This window comes from Carassius auratus, chromosome 6 (genome assembly GCF_003368295.1).
Source record: "Carassius auratus strain Wakin chromosome 6, ASM336829v1, whole genome shotgun sequence".
NCBI lineage: Eukaryota > Metazoa > Chordata > Actinopteri > Cypriniformes > Cyprinidae > Carassius > Carassius auratus.
This window is the reverse complement of record NC_039248.1, coordinates 5730017-5750111: the sequence shown is the minus strand read 5'-3', so window position 1 is coordinate 5750111 and position 20095 is coordinate 5730017. Positions and strand designations below refer to the sequence as shown.

The 20095-nt window shown below is 37.1% G+C and overlaps 1 protein-coding gene across 1 annotated transcript in view; it reads right to left on the bottom strand.

The window, feature by feature from the left end:
* kalrnb (kalirin RhoGEF kinase b) overlaps positions 1–20095 on the bottom strand; it is a 73798-nt gene that overhangs the window by 28713 nt on the left and 24990 nt on the right. Inside the window, exons 10-30 of the mRNA XM_026257852.1 lie at positions 19786–19908; positions 19414–19605; positions 17945–18117; positions 16439–16613; positions 15238–15433; positions 9528–9694; positions 8089–8208; positions 7017–7235; positions 5628–5777; positions 5178–5292; positions 4916–5031; positions 4312–4434; positions 3779–3961; positions 3471–3595; positions 3133–3199; positions 2846–2952; positions 1809–1878; positions 1412–1501; positions 913–1005; positions 690–801; positions 56–246 (exon numbers count right to left, since the gene is read on the bottom strand). Coding sequence (XP_026113637.1) covers positions 56–246; positions 690–801; positions 913–1005; positions 1412–1501; positions 1809–1878; positions 2846–2952; positions 3133–3199; positions 3471–3595; positions 3779–3961; positions 4312–4434; positions 4916–5031; positions 5178–5292; positions 5628–5777; positions 7017–7235; positions 8089–8208; positions 9528–9694; positions 15238–15433; positions 16439–16613; positions 17945–18117; positions 19414–19605; positions 19786–19908 — 2907 coding nt within the window. The remainder of the gene's footprint in view (positions 1–55; positions 247–689; positions 802–912; positions 1006–1411; positions 1502–1808; positions 1879–2845; positions 2953–3132; positions 3200–3470; positions 3596–3778; positions 3962–4311; positions 4435–4915; positions 5032–5177; positions 5293–5627; positions 5778–7016; positions 7236–8088; positions 8209–9527; positions 9695–15237; positions 15434–16438; positions 16614–17944; positions 18118–19413; positions 19606–19785; positions 19909–20095) is intronic.

Here is a 20095-nt window from a genome sequence, read left to right as displayed (position 1 = left end):
ATTTTGGCGATGATGTTTACACTTCTTGACAACGTGTCATCCTTGAGCTCCTTACCAGCAGCTTGTTCTTGTAAACATATTTGGTGCGTCCTGACGAGTCTTTCATCTCTTTACTGAAAACGAGAGAGATCTCAAAGAGGAAAAGATGTCGGTCCCGGCCCTTGCGGATCAGAGATTTGGGGTCCCACACCTGGAAGGTGTCCTGCAGGATCAGCTCCCCCTGTACAGCCAGGTTCTCATCAAAACCTGAAACCAGAACAACAATTACACAGATAAACAAACGCAAAAATATCAAAAACTCATCATCGATCTGGAATTCAGATTCTGGCTTCATCGAGCTAAATAAATAAATAAACATTTAATGATAAATAAATTGTAGTAATATTTTTTAGCATAATTGAAGTGAAACTAAATAAAAACAAACAAAATTGTATTACTTTTTTAAATTCTATTTTAAAATCTGGCAAAATGTATTCGTCAAAATTGTTTTTAAAAGTTTTTTGTCAATTATTTCCGGATTATATGAATGATGTTAAAAAACAACTAAAAAAACAATTCGTTTGTGAACAAATAAATATCATCTGTTTTCAAGACGTTCATAAGAAAATGCTTAAAAAAAGCTATTTGTGACTTAATGCACTTCTGCACACAGTTCTGTTTTCAGTACAGCTGGCGTGATTATCGCTCACCCTCCAGCATGCTGACGTGCATGGCGTCATTAGCACGTTTAGGCACACTGAGCATCACCTCCAAACCCTCCTTTATCTCTCCTTTCCCTTCCTCACAGCATGTCAGCAACTCCTGTTCACGAACACATTTGAGCCGACACACGCAGAGACACAAACACAACCATTTAGTGCCGCAAACTGATTCACATCAGGTCAAGTCTGAACAAACACACTTCATCTCCACCTTCAGTAAAAGCTGGTATTTGGTGATTCTCTGAACGGGTTTGATCAGGTACGATGAGATTGAATTGGCCAGTCCATGTCTCCGCTGAATCTCCTGTGAGAAACAACATGAAATAACATTTTATTGCATAAATTATATTTAAAAAAAAACAGGTTAACCCAGCCTTTTCTGGCCTAAAATGGTGTTCAGCTGATCTAGCTGGTCTCCCTTACTAGTCAATCTTGTTTTTAGTTGATTGGCCAGCCGGTCTATCTCCAAAACAAGTGCACAAAATCCCTTTAAACCCCCCCCCCCCCCCCCCCCCAAAAAAAAGACCAATTTCCCACCCTGTGTTATCAGTTATTTACATCAGTGCATTCACATTGGAAACAGAAAAGTAAGGGTGGATGACAGCATCTATCTGGCGCCCCCTGTCTGCTTGTTGAGTCATCCCTATCGTCTCAACCCCATGCCACACAAACCTCCAAAACAAACCCAGAGGAAAAGAGAGCCAACTCACATCAAAGAATCTTCCAGCCTGGCCCTGGATGAGCTGACTGGAGTCAGGTTTGTTTTTGCAGTAGGTGACGTACATATGGAATTTATCAGCCTTCAGTACATGAAAAAAATAAACACATTCACTATTTATGATGTAGGCAATCTCACCAGAGAACCAGAAGCCACTGCTAAAACATTAATACTTCACAGCTGAATTTATATTGTGGACCTTTCAAGTTTTAAATTATGATTAACAAAATAAAGTGTGGGCAAACTTCCTATTTTACTGCGTCTCAGCACACACTGGTGTTTAAATATTCATACAGAGTACAATGATGATGACTTGTCCGTACTGAAATCACAATGTTCTCCAAACAAAGGAAAAAGAGGAAAAAGATGATGATTCATCTGTATCTCACCCATGTGACAAAACAATGGCCCACATCTTCTGGAAGCTGCTCATAGTTTTCCAGCTCTTTCAGAAAAATGCTGCAAAAACAGACAATGCCAAACATAACTAGATTTGAACACTTGTTTGCATGCTCGTCTAAAATTAAATGCAAATTAAATTAAAATAAAATAAATGCATTTAGCAGACGCTTTTATCCAAAGCAACTTGCAGTGCATTCAGGCTATACATTTTTACATATCATGTATTCCTTTGGAATCGAACCCCCAACCTTGTGCTTGATAACGCAGTGCTCTACCAATTGAGCTACAGCTTTAAATTCTCAAGCTCATTACAGCAGGATGGTTTCTGATTGGCTGTCAATTTTTTATCGTTCATCAGCTTGAGAAAAATCTTTTTGAAAGTGATTCCAACAATATTGTTTCTCTGTGCCTTTATCGTTATAGTTGTGGTTCGGACTCTGCGATTCTTAAGATCGAGAACAACTTTTAGAACTATATCTTTATAGTTATCTTCCTTGGTCTGAACGGGCCTTTTATTTTTAATTGTATGTTTAAGTAAATTATTATGCATTTTAGAACTGTTATTTCATTAATTTTATTAGTCAATATTTATATATAGCATTCGTTTTGGGTACAATTTTAGAAATATTAGATCTTTATGTTTTTATAATAGTTGCCAAGGACAAATTTCTAGTTTTCATTTTTTAAGTTGGAAGTATTTCATCTTTTCATCTACAATATTTCTATTTCATTTTTGTTTTATTTCATAGATTGCTTTACTCTAATTAACAAATAAAAAAATGGTTGTACGTTTATAATAACACAACAGGGGATGAAAACAGAAATGCGTCAGCTAAGCAACTGCCATTGAGATTAATGGCAATGCTAACGTATAGGTTTCTCCAGGTATTATAGATCTCCTTGGCGAACATCACTGGTTACTCACATACTTACACAGGCCATCACAATTACAGATTTATGAACCATTAAAGCGACAAAGTGAATAAATAAACCTGGAAAGAATAAAGCTTGTTTGGAAACATACTTGTTGTGGAATTCATAAATCTCCTGAATATTCCCAAAGATCACATGTTCTTTGTTCGCGATTCCAGATGGGATCTCAGCACCGCTTGTCATTTCCCAGAGAAAAGTCTGCACAAATAAACGCACAAAGGAGGTTGGTTCATCCTAAGTTCACAATTCTTTTAAATCAAACAGAGTACAGTATGTAACTATGCAACCTTGGATGAATCTTGCGATCAAAAGCCATGACTGTCTGAGATCAGTAAGAAAACCTCTAAAGCTTCCCTTTGACAGAAGAAACACTCTCACCTCCAAACACTCCTGTAGGTCTCGTACATAAGCTCTTTCTGTCTGGAGCAGCTCAGCCATAATATACCTACAGAGACCAAAACGCCCCACTGAAAGCCCAGCATATTAAAGACATTGAAATGCAAAGAACGCCTGAGACAGCACTTCATAACACAAAGCTAATTCCTCAGGAAATGATTAAGATTAAACAGGATTTCATGCGAAGACGAAGCTATTGATGCTGTGATTTAGTTTGGGACTATCGGCTTAACCTGCGCACAGGAAGCAGCCGCACATTATGAGGATTCTGAGTCATATTTAAAATCTCTCTTAGTCATGGAGGTAATTTCATCACTCACTCTTTCTTTCTGGCCGATTTCTTCTTTTCCTCATTAACCTCGTGGTCGGGATCGTTGAGGTTGACCTCTGGGTCAGAGTGGGTCAAGCTGGCTGGGATAATGTCCAGCTCAAGATCTTTATTGCCCTTTTGGAGAAGTCATAAGAAATACTAAAAATTGCAGTGTGTGTTTAAGCAAAGGGGTCAATTCCTCAGGATATAAACCTTTATATACAGTGATTATAAATATACAAGATTTAGAAATATATTAAATAATGCATGAAATTAAGAATAAATGCAGGATCTATTTCCTAAAAAGGGACGGCTCACCTCAGAACACACTCCTACCGCTCGGTCCAGGCTGCAGCGGTACTGACCCATCCTCATAGAGAAGTCTCTGTACCTTCTGTCCACCGTAGAAACCCACCTCTTCAGCTCGGTCACATGGACATGCCCTTTCTCAACCAGACTACCAGCCAGCTGGATCAACAGCTTCACCTTCTCCTGTGTTTGCTAGAAGAAGAGAAACAACATCAGGTCATATAACACAGGTTTAGACACATACATGTTCACTTTATATACATAATATATGTACGTGATTAGAATTGTACAAAGCTTAGTGATAGACAGGTCAGGTTTTGAGACCTATACTTTTTCACTCTAGGTGAAGGCTAAATATGTTTAGATATGTTTATGGTATTTACGGTAATTTCTGAAGTTTATTATGGAAGAATGGCCAGGATATTCTTCATAATAATTCTGCTTGCATGTTCCACAAAAGCAATAAGGTTTAAGACAACCTGACAGTGAATATATGATGACAAAATGTTGAATAACTTGCCCTCACTGACTGAGGTTGTTACCTTTACGGATACACGGAAATCTTCGTACTCTTTTAGTAGTTCCTGAGTTTTTTCGCTGGTATCACCAGGCGTCGTGTGTGTGGACAGAAAATATTCTCCTGTCTCCTGTAACCAGTCTATGGCCTGTGTAGAGAGAACAGTTTTCAAAATGTAAAAAAGTTTCTTGTGTTTATCTACAATCTCATTATTTGAGATTTTTAGCATATTTTCTACTGCACAAATAACTAACTGGTTAATTATAAAAGGTTGCTCGATTGCTGGGTTGAAAAAAGAAGTGCACTTACTGTAATTGTATTGAATGTTTTCAAATCTTAAAGAGTACACTTTCCTGACAATGTTTCTACATATAACTTAGAAAGTGCAATTTGTGAAGTCAAATTAAAAGTTTTATATTAAAGCACATTTAATACACAAGTGCATTTCTTTGAAATATGCAGTCACATGCCAGAAAACATAACATTCAGTGCACACTTAAGTATATACTTCTAAAGTAAATATATTCTAATGTGTAGCTCTTTTTCACAAGGGAAGGCAAAAACAAACCAAACCACCATCATTATCGAATCCTTCAAATACTGTGCTTGCATAACGCTCTCTCACTCACCTGTTTGGCATGTCGTTCAAACAGAACGTACTGTTGGCATTGATCTAAACGTCTTTTTTTCATAGTCCAGAAATGAAGGACACGATTTTCCCTCTGTAGCAGCTCACTCAGAATGGCTACACATAAGAAGAAAACAAGATAAGATCAATAAACAATTACAAAACATTCAGGCACAAACACATACAGACAGACATTTTAGATTTTTAGACATTGTAGACAGAGATTCTGAAGGTAAAATGACTTTAAGTAGTCCTGAACTGACCTTTGACTTGGGACTCAGTGGCTCGATTGTGGGGAGCGACCCCAGGCATGCTCACATTGTTTCGATGGATGTATTTAAGAAAGACCTCCGCATTACGACGTGCTAAAGTACACGCCTGGAACCCGAGAAATGAAACTTGTTGTAGAATCAGTGCATCTAAACAACTGTACAGTGACATCATCATAGACCATATTGATAGCAGCTGTGTTGATGTAAGATGGTCAGTGACATTCTTAGACACACTAATAATTTAGTTCAAGGTCTCTTTACTTCAAAAGGATTTTTTTCCATACGATGACCCATTTAAACTGACACATGTGTCCTCACATATTTTTTTGCTGTAGATGCAGTATATATATATATATATATATATAAAGGGTAAATTGGTGAGAGAGTTGATGAGCTTCTGTTGCAGGTATTTGAGTCTGTGTGTGTGAGAGCAAGGTGTACCTTGAGAAAGGCTTCTTTCTGCTCCAGGTGTTTGTTGATGAGAGGGCTGACATGGTCAGTCTCTGCCGTTGAGCCCAATTTATCATGACCCCCACACCAATCCTCCTCTCTCCTGTACTCCAGTTCCAGACTTTCCAATACATTACATACCTGCGACAGACATACAGTAAGTTACCCACACAGCAGCGTCAAGCTTAAGCCTCTGTACTGTTCACAATGGTCACAGATATACTGACAACATAAATAATAGAATACAATGTATTCTAAAGAGTAAAGAGACAGTAAAGAGTATTTTTATATTAATATTAATATTTTAAAAATATTTTTTTATTACATTTTATTAAATTTATTACATTTCTGCCATAAAAAAGAAACAATATTTATTCCAAAAATATTCATTACAAATTCATTACAAAATATATCTGATAACAGAGTGCATTTTCAGCAGATTCTGGAACCGACACTAGGGGAAGCTAACATTTCTGTTAAGGGACAAGAGGGCATGGTTACTGTCCCATACTTAGATTTTTTTTTTTTTATGATTACCGTATTTTCCGGACTATAAGTCGCACCTTTTTTCATAGTTTGGCTGGTCCTGCGACTTATAGTCAGGTGCGACTTATTTATCAAAATTAATTTGACATGAACCAAGAGAAAACATTACCGTCTCCAGCCGCGAGAGGGCGCTCTATGCTGCTCAGTGCTAGTCTACACTGAAGACATAGAGCGCCCTCTCGCGGCTGTAGACGGTAATGTTTTCTCTTGTTTCTAAATGAATGCGACTGATAGTCCAGTGCAACTTATATATGTTTTTTTCCTCATCATGATGTATTTTTGGACTGATGCGACTTATACTCAGGCGCCACTTATAGTCAGAAAAAACGGTACTTTCATTGCAGCGAACTGCAGACACCCTCCATCTTCCCCAGGTCCACCTGTATAGATCTGCTATGGTGTGATCATGTATGCTATAGGGGTTATTCATGTTATATGTGCAGCAGCAGTATTTCTTACATGCTCACAGCAGCATGTTGTGGATGTTTTGGAAGTTGCAAGTCTTGGTACTTGCTCTGCCACAGCAGCAGCAGCAGCAACGCAGCAGATCTATTCCGCTAGGACCAAATACATTGTCCCTCCAAGAGTTGTCATGACAGGACTTTAAGTACATTGCAAAAGGGTCTTGAAACCCCCCTTTTAAAAAAATGAACTACTTAAAAACAAGGCATCTTAAAAAAATGAACTGCAAATGCATATGTCCTAGTGGTTTAGAACTACTGCTATGAATCAATTTTGCAACTTTGTCATCAGTTCACATTCTCAACCACAATCACAGCCACTAGTATTTGTGGGCAGTGACAGTAACCATCTATTATATCTATTACAACTCACCTGTTCAGATGTTTTGTAGAAGGCCACAGAGGCATTAACCAGCTTTAATCTGTCCTCCATCTTCAGCATGAGAGTTTGCCAGTGCAGGGCCACGGTTTCAGCACAGGCCCGGACAGCGTCTGGGTCATAGTGACCCGCCTGCAACATCAGCTCCGCCCTCTGCTGGAGCTGCAGGGCGCTCTGATGGGTGCGCTGCAGGGAGTCGGCATGGAGGAGAGACTGTGGACAGCAGAGAAAAGTGGCTTTTTTTAAGTCTTGAGATGTGCTTAAATTTAATTTGTTAACTGCCAGTACACAAGGACCACATGAGAGGCGGGTAAGGTCACGGGGGGTTCCTTGAAGGAGCAATTAAGACACGATCAGTTAGACGTCCTGCCGTTCAAGGCCAAAACAATCAGTGGTGAAGCACAGCCTGATGCTTTCACAAGAGCACATGCTGGATGAATAAAACTAGCAGTCTGATTCACACGTTTGTTTTGGCGTACTTGGATGGCCTTATTTGATGAAAAGTGGTGCTTGGCCTGAAAAGTTAGAGAACTGCTTGCTGTAGATGATTAAAACATATATTTGGCGGAAGAGAGATTTTGGCAGATCCTCAGTGCGGACTTCCTTTGATTTAGAGAACCTGTCGTTAGTCGAGAATTATAGGCAGCAATTTGCTGAATTAAAACTCAGTCCTCATTTCAGGCTAATGTGCTTCTTACTGCTCATAAATTTGTTGAGTAATTGTTTTGTTGTTTTAAATCAACTCAGCTGTTTTGTATTCCATCCCTTTGATGAATACAATAAAGAGGGGCTTTATAACCTACAGACCAATTTACCTTCTGTTAATGATAACAGATAACAACAAAAGGGATCATGTTCCTCTAACATTTCACAAAATGTTTTTATGACCCCCCACAGGGTTAAATAAATAAACTGTTTGATAGAAGCCAAAAATTATTTCCTAATTGCAGATAATGGTGTAAACAAGGTTTGATATTGAATATTAATCTTCATATTACAGCATAATGCAGCCTTGCGAAGCTGCCCCCTGCAGAACCGATTAAGGAAAAAGTGTGTATGTGTGTACCTCCATGGCAAGCTGAAATTGTTCATGCTCTCTCTGAAGTTGTTCCGCCTCAGATAGGGATCCTGCATTCGTTGTGCTCGCCGTGAGCATGGATTCACCGTTACGGATCCAACCCAGCACCTGCACACACACACACACACACACACACACACACAGCGGCATGTGACAAAACAGGCTACAGAGGTGAAAAATGAAAGTCAATGAATTATTTTTGATGAATCTGTTAACATTCAAAGGTATTCATTTACAATTTGGTGCAGCCCTTCTGCTTTTTCCATTTTCGGACAAAATTTGAGAAATGTGCTTTTCCTTGCTGTAACTCAATGTCTCAACACCGTCAGTTACAGAAATAATGTGCCATGGCAAATAATTAATAATTCCAAATCTAGCATTCAACCATAAATCTAGACTGTATGATGGTTCCAAACTCATTTTCAGTTCCATCTACTGAATTCTCATCACTGTCACTATTGACAAAAATTGCAATGATGCTATTATAAAAATATTATGTACATCAGCATATTAGAATCAATGTTTAAAGCTTCCAAGAATTCAGCTTTGCGTCACAGAAATAAATAAGATTTTAAAATATATAAAAACAGCTTGCATAATAGTTCACAGTATTATTGTTTTTATTGTATTTTTGATCAAATAAATGCAGCCTTGGTGAGCAAAAGAGACTTGTCTCAAAACTATAAAAAATGATTTCCGACCGCAAACTTTTGAACAGTAGTTTGTCCAGTATAAGCATATGAACTACTGCCAGTTTTCCCTAATTTACATTAAATATATATTCATGTTCTGTGGTCATTAAATAAGACGAAATAATGCAGTTGTTTAATAAACATTCTAGAAATCATCTCTGCTTCATATTAAAGTGAAAATGTTTGCATTTTCAAAACTAATTGAATGTAAAATAGTTCTAATATTTTGTTCCTTATCTTAAAAATCTGTGAAATGGACATTGAGGATGCAGAAACATTAAATATGAGCTGAAGGGATTCCCACGTCATTTAACCCTGCCTACATTTACAGTCATTTTCTAACCAAGATGAAGCTGAGAAGCTGTGAAGTCCCGAGGTGACAGCACTGCCGATAAGAAAGCAGTGGTGTCTATGAAATAATCCAAGTGAATTGAGTGATTCATTTTTCTGAAATGCAGGGCTGCAGTCTGCACCCCCGCACAGCTCTGGATATGAGCGACAGTGTGTGTGTGTGTGTGTGTGTGTGTGCTCAAAGTGTCAAAGATAAAAGCAATTAGCTGGGTGCTTGAACTCAAGGCTAATGGCATCAGTCAGAATCTTGGATGGAAGCAGAGCACAAGCTTTTTTCCTGAATCCACAAGTCAGGCGTTCCTCACAACATGTTGATGAGTGTAACTTAGGGGTCCTTAAATGTGACCATGAGCTGAGATGTAGCGATTGATTTTACACACACACCTGTTTGACCTCGGCCTGCAGGTGTCGTAGCTGAAGGCACTGCTCCAGACGTTTGTGTGTGTGTTCTGCGCTCACTTCCAGCTCATGCTGTTTTTCATTCAAGAACTCCAGTAGCTCTTGAACTTTTGCCGCCAAGTCAACATCTTTTTCTCCAGTGATTTCCATACCTGAAAAACATACGCAGATTTAAAACATAAATATCAGCAGCATATACACACAGTGACACATATACGCCTACGGTAGATTAAATATAGCAATCTAAGAACCATATAAAAACAAATCATGCTGTTTTTAATAAAATATCAGGCTATACAAATGTTTGACAACCCGAAGGTGTCCAACTGCTAACAGTATATAATCATTTAATTTGATCATAACCTACTTCAATCAACTTCTTTTCATGAAATTTTTTACTTGCAAAAGTGCTATACTTTTCCAATATTTATTTTACAGACTGAATGAACAAGCACATAAAATTAGGTATGCAATTTAAACGTGTTGTAATTTCTGTGCCACTAGTATGAGAAAATTAAATGATAAAAAATGATAGATTTAAAACAGGATTCCTCTGTTGGTCATGTGTTAGTCAAACAGTCTCTTCCCAAACAATTCATGGCAGGCCATTGGTTGAGCTGTCGGGATGCTCAACCAATCAGTGTTTTCTGCCAAAGAGATGCAGTGTTTACACTGTTTTGGCAGAATAAACCAACAAATAAATATAGTTAAACTCGGTATACACTTACAGTTAAGATTCATGTTTCATGTTTTTGAAAGAAATGAGACACCTATATTTGATCACAAATGCATTAATATTGAGTATTCAATATTAAGTATTATTACAATTTTAAACAAACTGTTCTCTATTTTAATATATTTCAAAATGTAATTTATGCACAGCTGGATTTTCAGCTTCATTATTCCAGTCTTCAGTGTCACATGATCCTTCAGAAATCATTCTGAAATACTGATTTACTGCTCAAGTACTATCATTTATGGCTGGTGCTCAATTAGTAATGGTTCTTGTTATTATCAATGTTAAAAATAACAACAGTTTTTGCTGATTAATATATATATTTTTAAACCATTATACGTTTTTTCAGGAATCTTTGATGAATGTAAAAGTTCAATGAATAATATTTATTTGAAATATAAATCTTTTTCAATATTATAAAAGTCTATATTGTCATCGATTTAATGCATCCTTGCTGAATAAAAGTATTATTATTATTATTATTATTTTTTCTAAATCTTATACTCCAAACTTATGAATGGTAGTGTTATCATGGTTTCCATAAAAATCTAAAGGGTAAAATATATATAATTTATTTATATATTTATTTATATATTCAGTTATTTATAATTTATATTAATAATAAATTGTATATATACATATAAGAATGATTTATGAAGGATCATATGACACTGAGTACTGATGCTATAAATTAATTGATGCTAATCAAATAAATTTGGTCAGAATGAGCTACTTTTTTCAGCTACATTAAAAAACTGAATTATTCCAAACTTTCATCTCTGTATATCAAAATGTTATACATCAAAAGAATGACCCATTTTACATGTAAGTGTTAGCTTAAAGGTTATGATCAGATAAACTAAAGCAGTTTCAGATGTTTTCTCTCCTCTGTCCAGCAGGGGTTGCTGTGCTGTGGACCTCCTCTGAAGGTCTCCTCTCTGCTGTGATCTCAGTGAGCAGTTATGATGGCATGTGAGGGGCCAACATGTCAGACAGCTGAGCCAGATCCATCATATGTGCCTTCACAGGTCTATAACTGCATTAGCGCCAGACAGACAACCAGCAGGCCAGAGACAGAGACTCTCTCCAGGTACAACACAGGCCATTTTCTTTTACTAACCCTTACATCACCCCACTTCCTCAGCTAACTGTCTCCAGTACAGCCTCACAGCGGGCCGCAGGAGTCGGTTCCAATGGGAACGTGATGCATGAGTGACAGGAGGGCCTCTGCAGTATCCCAAGCCTCCAAGGCAACCCCAAAGTGACGAGCAAAGGCCCTGTCACCATGGAAACCTCAGTATATGGGATGTAAAGGGGTGGGTTTCCATAGCAACCTCACCCCTGCATGCAGAGTTAATAGTATGGAGCTCCGTCTTCTCCCTCTGCTCCTTCCAATCCATTTCACCTTCACTGGCTGTCATGCACACATTTTCCATCCTTATCTTTCCCACCCAATCCTCCGCTTCTCACTCTTCGTCTTTCATCACACGTACTGTATCTAAGACAGCCCATAATGTGGGTAGCAGGTTTTTGCTGTTGTGTCCATGGTAACTGTCAATAAAATGCAACAGAGCACGGAGGAGTGGAGCGATGACTGATTCACACTCTTTTATCTCTCCACTGAACACTAACTCATCATCACTCCTGCGTTCTTTTCATCTCTCGCTGGACACTACAGCAGACATTAGCAAGCCGTCTTGCTGACCCAATAAAAAGAAGGATTACAAACATTATTAAGTCAGATGTTTGATATTGAATGTTAACATTAACCCTAACAAGATGAAATTTAAAGGGGTTAGTAAAAAATAAATAATGTTTCCATCACATGATGTGAGTTGCATTTGCACAAATAAAAATGGACAGAGAAAAAAAAAGCTAAGATTTAAAATTAAATATACATCTTAAATACAGTATATATTCAAAATATTAATATTAATTAATCATCATAAGATATGGTTTAATAGCTATAATATTGTTTTTGAGATCAAATATTAGCATAGCTATGACACTGGCATCTAACAATGGCTTGGAAAACACAAGCCATTGTCAGTGCAACTTGGGAAATAATCTAATTTGTGTGAGTGGAAATATTCAGATATAACTCCCATTGTAATTGCTAACATTTTCATAAGTACCTGTAATTTGAAGGGTTAGTTCACCCAAAAATGAAAATTAGCGCATACATTACTTTGCCCTCATAGCATCCAGTGTGTATAGTACTTTCCTCTTTAAGATGAATCCAGTCAGAGTTATGTTAAAATTGTCTTTGATCTTCCAAGCTGTTTAATGGCAGTCAGCGTGTGTTGCAGTGCATCAGTCCAAAAGAAGTCAAATAAAGCGCATCCATCCATAATAAAAAAGTGCCTCGCACAGCTCCTGGGGGTGAACAGAGGCCTTCTGTAGCAAATCGATTAATTTTTGTAAGAAAACGATCAATATTCAAAACGTAATAATCACTTTAATCTTGCTTGCGCCAACAGTTGTACAAGGAAGCAGCTCCAGGTGGATGACGTATGAGATGGCGTAGCGCATGCGCCAGTGAGTCTCATGAAAAACAACATTTGTAAATTTCTTGTACTTTTAATTTGTGGCCGTTGTTTTGTTTGAGCCCTACACTACTCTTCCATGTTTGTCACTTCTGAGCGGCGTATGCGCAACCGACCTCATACGTCATCCGCCCGTAGCTGCTTCTGTTTACAACTGTTGGCACAAGCTAGATTAAAGGGATTATTATATTTTGAATATGGATATTTTTCTAACAAAAACACATCGATTCACTAAAGGAGGCCTTTGTTCACCCCCTGGAACCATGTGAGGCACTTATTTATTATGGATGGATGCGCTTTATTTCACTTCTTTTGGACTGATGCACTGCGACACCCGGCACTGCCATTAAGCAGCTTGAAAGATCTAAGACTATTCTTAATATAACTCTGACTGGATTCGTCTGAAACAAGAAATTCCTATACTGTACACTTAGGATGTCTTGAGGGGGAGTAATACATGGGCTAATTTTCATTTTGTGGGTGAACTAACCCTTTAATCACACATTTCTTTCCCAGTTACCATAACAGATTACAGTTACATTTATTTTGTAAATAAATTACATAATTGCACTACAGGTAACTAATTACTCCCCAACACTGCTGAAATGACACGAAGGTGATTAGATGAAGAAAGAAGTTTTATTTTTGGGTTTAAAAAAAAAATAAAAAAAAATTTAAAACCCATTAATCTCATGCCATTATTTATGCAATTGAAATTGCATTCATGCCAACAGTTGCAATAAATAGTCTGTCAATACATCTAAATTCATAAGATTTTTTTTTTTTTACTAAAACGATAAGCTAAATTTAAATATATTAAAAAAACAATGAAAAATGACAAAACAAAACGAAATTACTAAAATTAAAATGTACTTGAATTACAAAATAGATAATAAAAATTAATTATTTTATTAATGAAAAGATGAATAACATTTTATATAATTACAAATACTATGGTTGTAAAAAATTACTACACCGCATATAAACGTACTAAAGTATATTTTGCCATTACTCATACACAGACCCCAGTATGAGGGATTTCACTATCAACATTCTTCACCAAATTCATGTTTGTGGAAATCCACAGAAAATGCGGCTCAGTAAGCCACACTTATAGACCCCTTTTGCGCGGACGTCAGAGGTACGTCACGGCGCTAGCTGGAGGCAAAACAAACGGAAAACTGGAGGCGGCTAATACAAACCAACACAGGGTCGGCTACTCAAGGAGCTTAAAATGTCGTCTTGTTGTGTTGTTGGTTGCCAGAATCGACGGAGAACATTTTATATACATTGTTGTGATTAATTGTGACCGGAATTTAAGAACATGGTAAGAAAGAATAAATACAGAAAGTTTATAATTAATTTGCAGTCTTCAGAATTTTTATTTCTAGAAACTATTTACATCTTAATAATAATTTTACTGTAATGTCACTCTTTATTTAATCTAAGGATTTATACACCCTCATTTTCTCTTTACTATACACGCTCGGTTTCTCTATCAGGTAAGTGTAGATGTCAGGCCACTCAAATCAGACAGGTAATCCTGTCAGATCGTCCATCCAATGAGTTATTGTGTACGGGTCGACCAATCTGGTTCCGTCCGTTAAAGTTAACTTTTTCAAATTATTATCGCGGTCCCGGACAGTGAGTGACCTTAAATATTCAGATAAAGCAGATATATTCAGATTTTCTCCAGCCATTGTTAAAAAAACAAGCTAAGAAAACTCGCTAGCTACCATTTGTTCAAGTGTTGAGGGGAATCTTTCTGCCTCCAGCTAAGCCCCGCCCACAAAAATATGTCACATTGTTTACCAACTGTAAAAGGGTCTATAGAGAACAGAACACATGGACGTTGTGAAAGGCACAAAAGAACGTCTTCTGTGTGAAAGGCCTTTTGTCTACGGCAGACAAATATGGATTGCTGTGGACTGTACGTTTGTAATAGGTTTATGTTTAATTACACAGAAATAATGTCTATTATTATTTCATGTGATGCCTATTCAATGGTTTTCCACAATCTGCCACAGCAATGTCTTTACATTATCCATAAATATTAATATAAGTGATTAATTCCTAATCATTTGAGTCATTAATCATTTAATTCACTTTATAAAAATGTATCTCATTGTCATGGAACCTGCTTCTGATCAAGCACCCTGATTATATCAGTGTTTGGTGGAGGAAATTGTGCCACACTGCTCAAAGATTCCATGACCCGACAAATGCAAAATGAACATCGGAAAAACCAAGCGTGAAAGCAAACACCAATAGTGATACCACACAGCAACAACTGCCAACAAACAGCAAAATCATTAACACACTGATTCAGCAGAACCCTACAACTGTAGCATGAAACTATTACTCTCTCTCGCACTCTTCCCGTGTCCTTTACTCTGTCTCTATAACTCCTCACCTGAAGCCTGGACCTCCATGATGTACTGGTGAAGATCCTGTCCCTGCTGTATAACCTCGTAGGTCATGTTGTTCATGGCGAGTTTGCGCTCAGTGTGCCTGTGTAATCTCTGTTCAGCCAGCGTGAGTTCTTCTGTGTTGAAATCAGTTGCCTGTCGGATCAGATCCTGTTTCCATGCATCCAGCTCACTCATCACCTATGAAATAGATGCATATATTACCAGTTTTCACACATATTAATAAAAGAAACTAAATATTTGCAATATCATAAAAATGGATGTGAAAAGCACTATTAAAGTAACATACAAGTAGTTTGAATCAATATGATTCATGGCGTGTGAGATCAGTAACCAGAATTTAGGTCACTAATTGCCAGAAATCTTGACATCCGTGATGCCCAATCTGTGAATGAATCATTCTTTTGAATCGGATCTTTTCAATGATCTGCTCGTAATTCAATAATCTGGTTTCAGTGGTTTACAGCTCGCTGGACTGGAGCAGTGCTGTTATCAGTAAAAAAAAAAAAAAAAAAAAAAAAAAAAAATATATATATATATATATATATATATATATATATATATATATATATATATATATAAAATTGAAATAAAAATATAATGAAGCTAAATAGAAATATAAAACCACCCCTAAATAATATAAATTACAAAAGCACATAACACAATAAAGAAAAAAAACTAAAATTTAAATGAAAACTAAAAATCTAAAAATAAAAGCAAATTCTAAATGTTAATATTAATAAATAATAGTATATAAATAATAGCAAAATGACTGCACTGGAGGTAAGGATAATCATTGGATAAAAACTTAAATGTATGTATGGCTTCAGAAGACTTGAAATACAAGTCTGTACGAGTCATATGGACCACTTTTTAGGTGCATTTTCAGTTGTTTTTTGTAAGTTAGACAGCACTCGTATTAATTCACTTTCATCGTATTGAAAAGAGTAGGCAGGATATTCTTTAAAAATTCAAATCTGGTGTTCCACAGAAGAGCGTAAGCCACATGATGACAGAACTTAGGGATGAACCATGAGATATATATACAGTAAAACAAACAACGCTACTCAAAACACCCAGATATGCAAACACAGATGGCATGGAAGCACATCTGTTCAAATTAAGGTTTGATGATAATGACTTGTGTTTAGGCCATCAAACACACACACACACACACAAACACACCTCCAAGGCGTACTGCTCAAAGATACGAAGCTGCAGGAAGATGTCCAGTTTGATCCGGCGCTCGTGGAAAATCTCCTCCATATGAGCCTGAGCCTCATCCAACTGCTGAAGAACACCCTCGATATGAGCCACGGAGCTGGCATGAGGCAGCTTATTACAGGCCAGCGCTGAGTCCCTGTTTGAACCAACACAGACCCACACCAACACGTCCGAGAGCAAATCAATATCAACAGAGGCCACGTTAATTCAGAACCAGTATATCAGCATGACATAACATGAAAGGACTTGTTCAGAACTAATCTGAAAAGAATTTTATTAAAATTGATCTGCAAACTGGTTGGAGCTGCTGTGGCCTTATGGTTAACAGATTTGGATCTAAATCCAGTTCTTCACTAGTTTGTTACATTTTCAAAGCTGTTGCAAGTATCATGTTAGGAAGAAATTGGTAACTTCTGGAATGGAAGATGTGAAAATAGTTGGTTTATGCTCAGCGGTAGACGGTAATCCAAGTATTTTTTGCTTTGTTACTGTACTTAAGTACATTTTTCAAGTATCTGTCCTTTTACTTCACTACACTGCAAAGCATAATATTGTACATTTCACTCCACTAGATTTCTTAAAAATATGTCAAAACTTGAGAAATTGTCTCGTTCTGCTCGTTCGCTCTGAAAGATTTGTACGCCAGTTTAACTGATCAGATTGCAGCTGCTCTTGGGTCAACCGCAAAAATTGAAATGATCTAGTCAGAGTGAGTCTCTAGTTAACAATTCAATAGATTCACAATTCTGACTCAAAATAAGCCAGGAATGGGAGACCATCAGAGTATGTGCGCATACTAATAGCACAAAAAATAAGTTAGCAATGCTGAATTTAAGGATTTATTATTGTAAATGAACATCATACTGTATTTAGGTCAAAACTGCGGTAAAAAGTGAACTGTCTAAGCCCACTGTATGGCATACTTGAATGCAAACATGTCCATGTTTGTATCACCATCTCAGTGGGTTAGGTTTTATGCAAAAATAACACATTCTTTTTAACACATTTTATACATTTTGCTCTATGTGTCGTCTGCTTTTATTGTTAGTCAACACACACTTTTTTCACACAATTAAGTAGGCTATCAGTAACCTAAACTGATATTTAATATATTTAATGTTTTGACAGTGTATAACAAGCCCCCTCCCCAGGTATTTTGAGCAGTAGGTTTATATAAAATATGTACTATAAAATTATTAAATAATAAATATACAAGTTAAAGTTAAATTACAAATTAAACAAAACATTTATTTTAATACTATTTAATATTATATATATATATATATATATATATATATATATATTTTTTTTTTTTTTGTTTGTTTTTGTTTTTTTACTCAGAAGGAGTATTTATTACTTTTACTATTTTATAAGGGTAGGAACTAAAGTAAGGGTATCAAGTACTCAAATATTTCACCACTGTTTATGATGAAATACTGTACAGTAAGAGTGTGCTGTAAACCTCACCGCAGGTGCTGAATGAGCTCCTCCCCTTCTTTGATGACATTGAGTATGGCATCCAGAGTGCTGCTCTGCTGCTGCTGAAACAGTCTGATCAGCTCCTGAACAGCATCCACAGACTCAGAGTTCACCACCGGCTCCACCAGAGTCTTCTGCAAGTCCTCCATCCACGACCACAACTACAGACACACAGAACAGAATGACCGAGTTTTGGATGAGACATTATATCTCCACTCCTCTGTTTGTGGTCAGATCATTTCAAACTGAAAGTTTTTAGTCCAAGCATCCAGGAAGCAAATGCATTCAAAGAGTCAGTTAAAAACAGCGCTAATGCTGAAAACCCCAGCTGATTACACCAGAGATGGTGGAGAGAATACTTACTCATGTCCAGCTTTTAGTACATTATTAATTTCAGCCTGTATTTGGCTTCAAAGCATGATCTCTCTCATATGCTGTTTCAGAGCAGCCAAAGCAGTTTTTCATCACGCTGTATGAAATACAGACTGAACAGCAGCTCAAAACACCCAACCACTGCATAATTATGATACACAAACTACATTTCTCTGATGGGTAAATCAAACCATTGTTGTGCTAATAAAGTTTTGATGCATGACGATGGTAATCATGGTGAAAACAATTACAGTAACATACAAGAGTCACACATTAGTCATGCGCGAGTCCGTTATTATTTATATGCAAACAAATCCGATGCGCACTGATTGCTGTAATATCATATTTTGCATGAACACATGTGCAAAGCTGGCAAAATTATTAACAAGTTTTTTTATATAATGGATGCTTGCTAAAAAGTGTGTTAAATGTGAGGGTGAATGGTTTAGTAATTCTGAATGGATCCATACGGTAACAGCTGCCAAAGTGTGTAACTTCTGGGTACTTGTTAGAGCATTGCCGTCGTTGGAAGGCAGTTGCCAGGGTGTCTCTTTGGAGTTGATAGGGTGTTGCTAATGTGTTCTGGGTAGTTTCTAGATCATTGTTGAGGGTCACAATGGTTTTGCTAGAGTCTTCTAAGAAGTTTTTTGGAATGCTGCAAGAGTGCTGAAAAGATTTCTCTACTTCTTTACAGTTAAAAATACTGGTCTAATAAGAAGTAGTTTAATTAGAATCTCATTATGTTGTTGTTGTCCATACGGTTTAGTTTTTCCTGTAGCTCAATTGGTAGAGCACTGTACTGTCAAGCGCAAAGTTGGGGGTTCGAATCCCCGGGAACACACGACAGGTAAAAAATTGATAGCCTGAATGCACTGTAAGTCGCTTTGGATAAAAGCATCTGCTAAATGCATAAATTTAATTTAATTTAATTTTAATTTTTTATTTGTGCTGTCAGTCAGTAAGTGGAGTTAAGAGCTACTAACAAAATCTCACACGCATTAATAGAAATCAGTCAAAACTGTTAGAACTATTTAAGAAGCTCTGTTTAGTTTGTGTGTGTGTGTGTGTGTGTGTGTGTGCAATACCTCTTTAGTGTGGGTGTGAAAAGACACTGAGATATCCAGCAGTAGTTTCCTCTGCTCCACCCTCCGCACAAACTCCTGAACTCTGACCTCCAGTTGATGGGCGGCAGCGTAAATCTCTTCTGGATCACACTCTCCCGTCTGAGCCAGCTGCTCCGCTGCCTCCAAGAGCTTATCCGCATTAGTATAAGTGTTCTGGAGCGAAAGAGAGAGAAAGTGCGTGAGAGAGAGTAGTACATTAAAAACATCTCCCCTGAATATTAACAGGAAACTCAGTAGTATGATGAATGATATCACTGCTACTGCTCATTTGCTCCCCTCTCATCAAGCAAATAATACACACACAAACACAACATAAACTGATTCGGTTCCAACCTGTGCCACCTCCTGGAAGTCATCGTGCCGTTTTTGGAGTGCTCTTGCCCTGTGTACAGACTTCCCAACTCCTGTGTGTTTACTGAGGAATACCTCACCATGGTTTTCAATCCAGTCCAAGACCTGGACACACACACACACACACATACACACACATCAACACTGGATAGTCTATTTCAAATTTCAAGTAATATTCCAGATTAACAGTTTACACTAAGATCTCTCCAAATCTTCCCTTGTCAAGTGTATCATATTATATTATATTATATCATATTATATTATTACCTTCGGGTTACTAGTCAGACTCTCT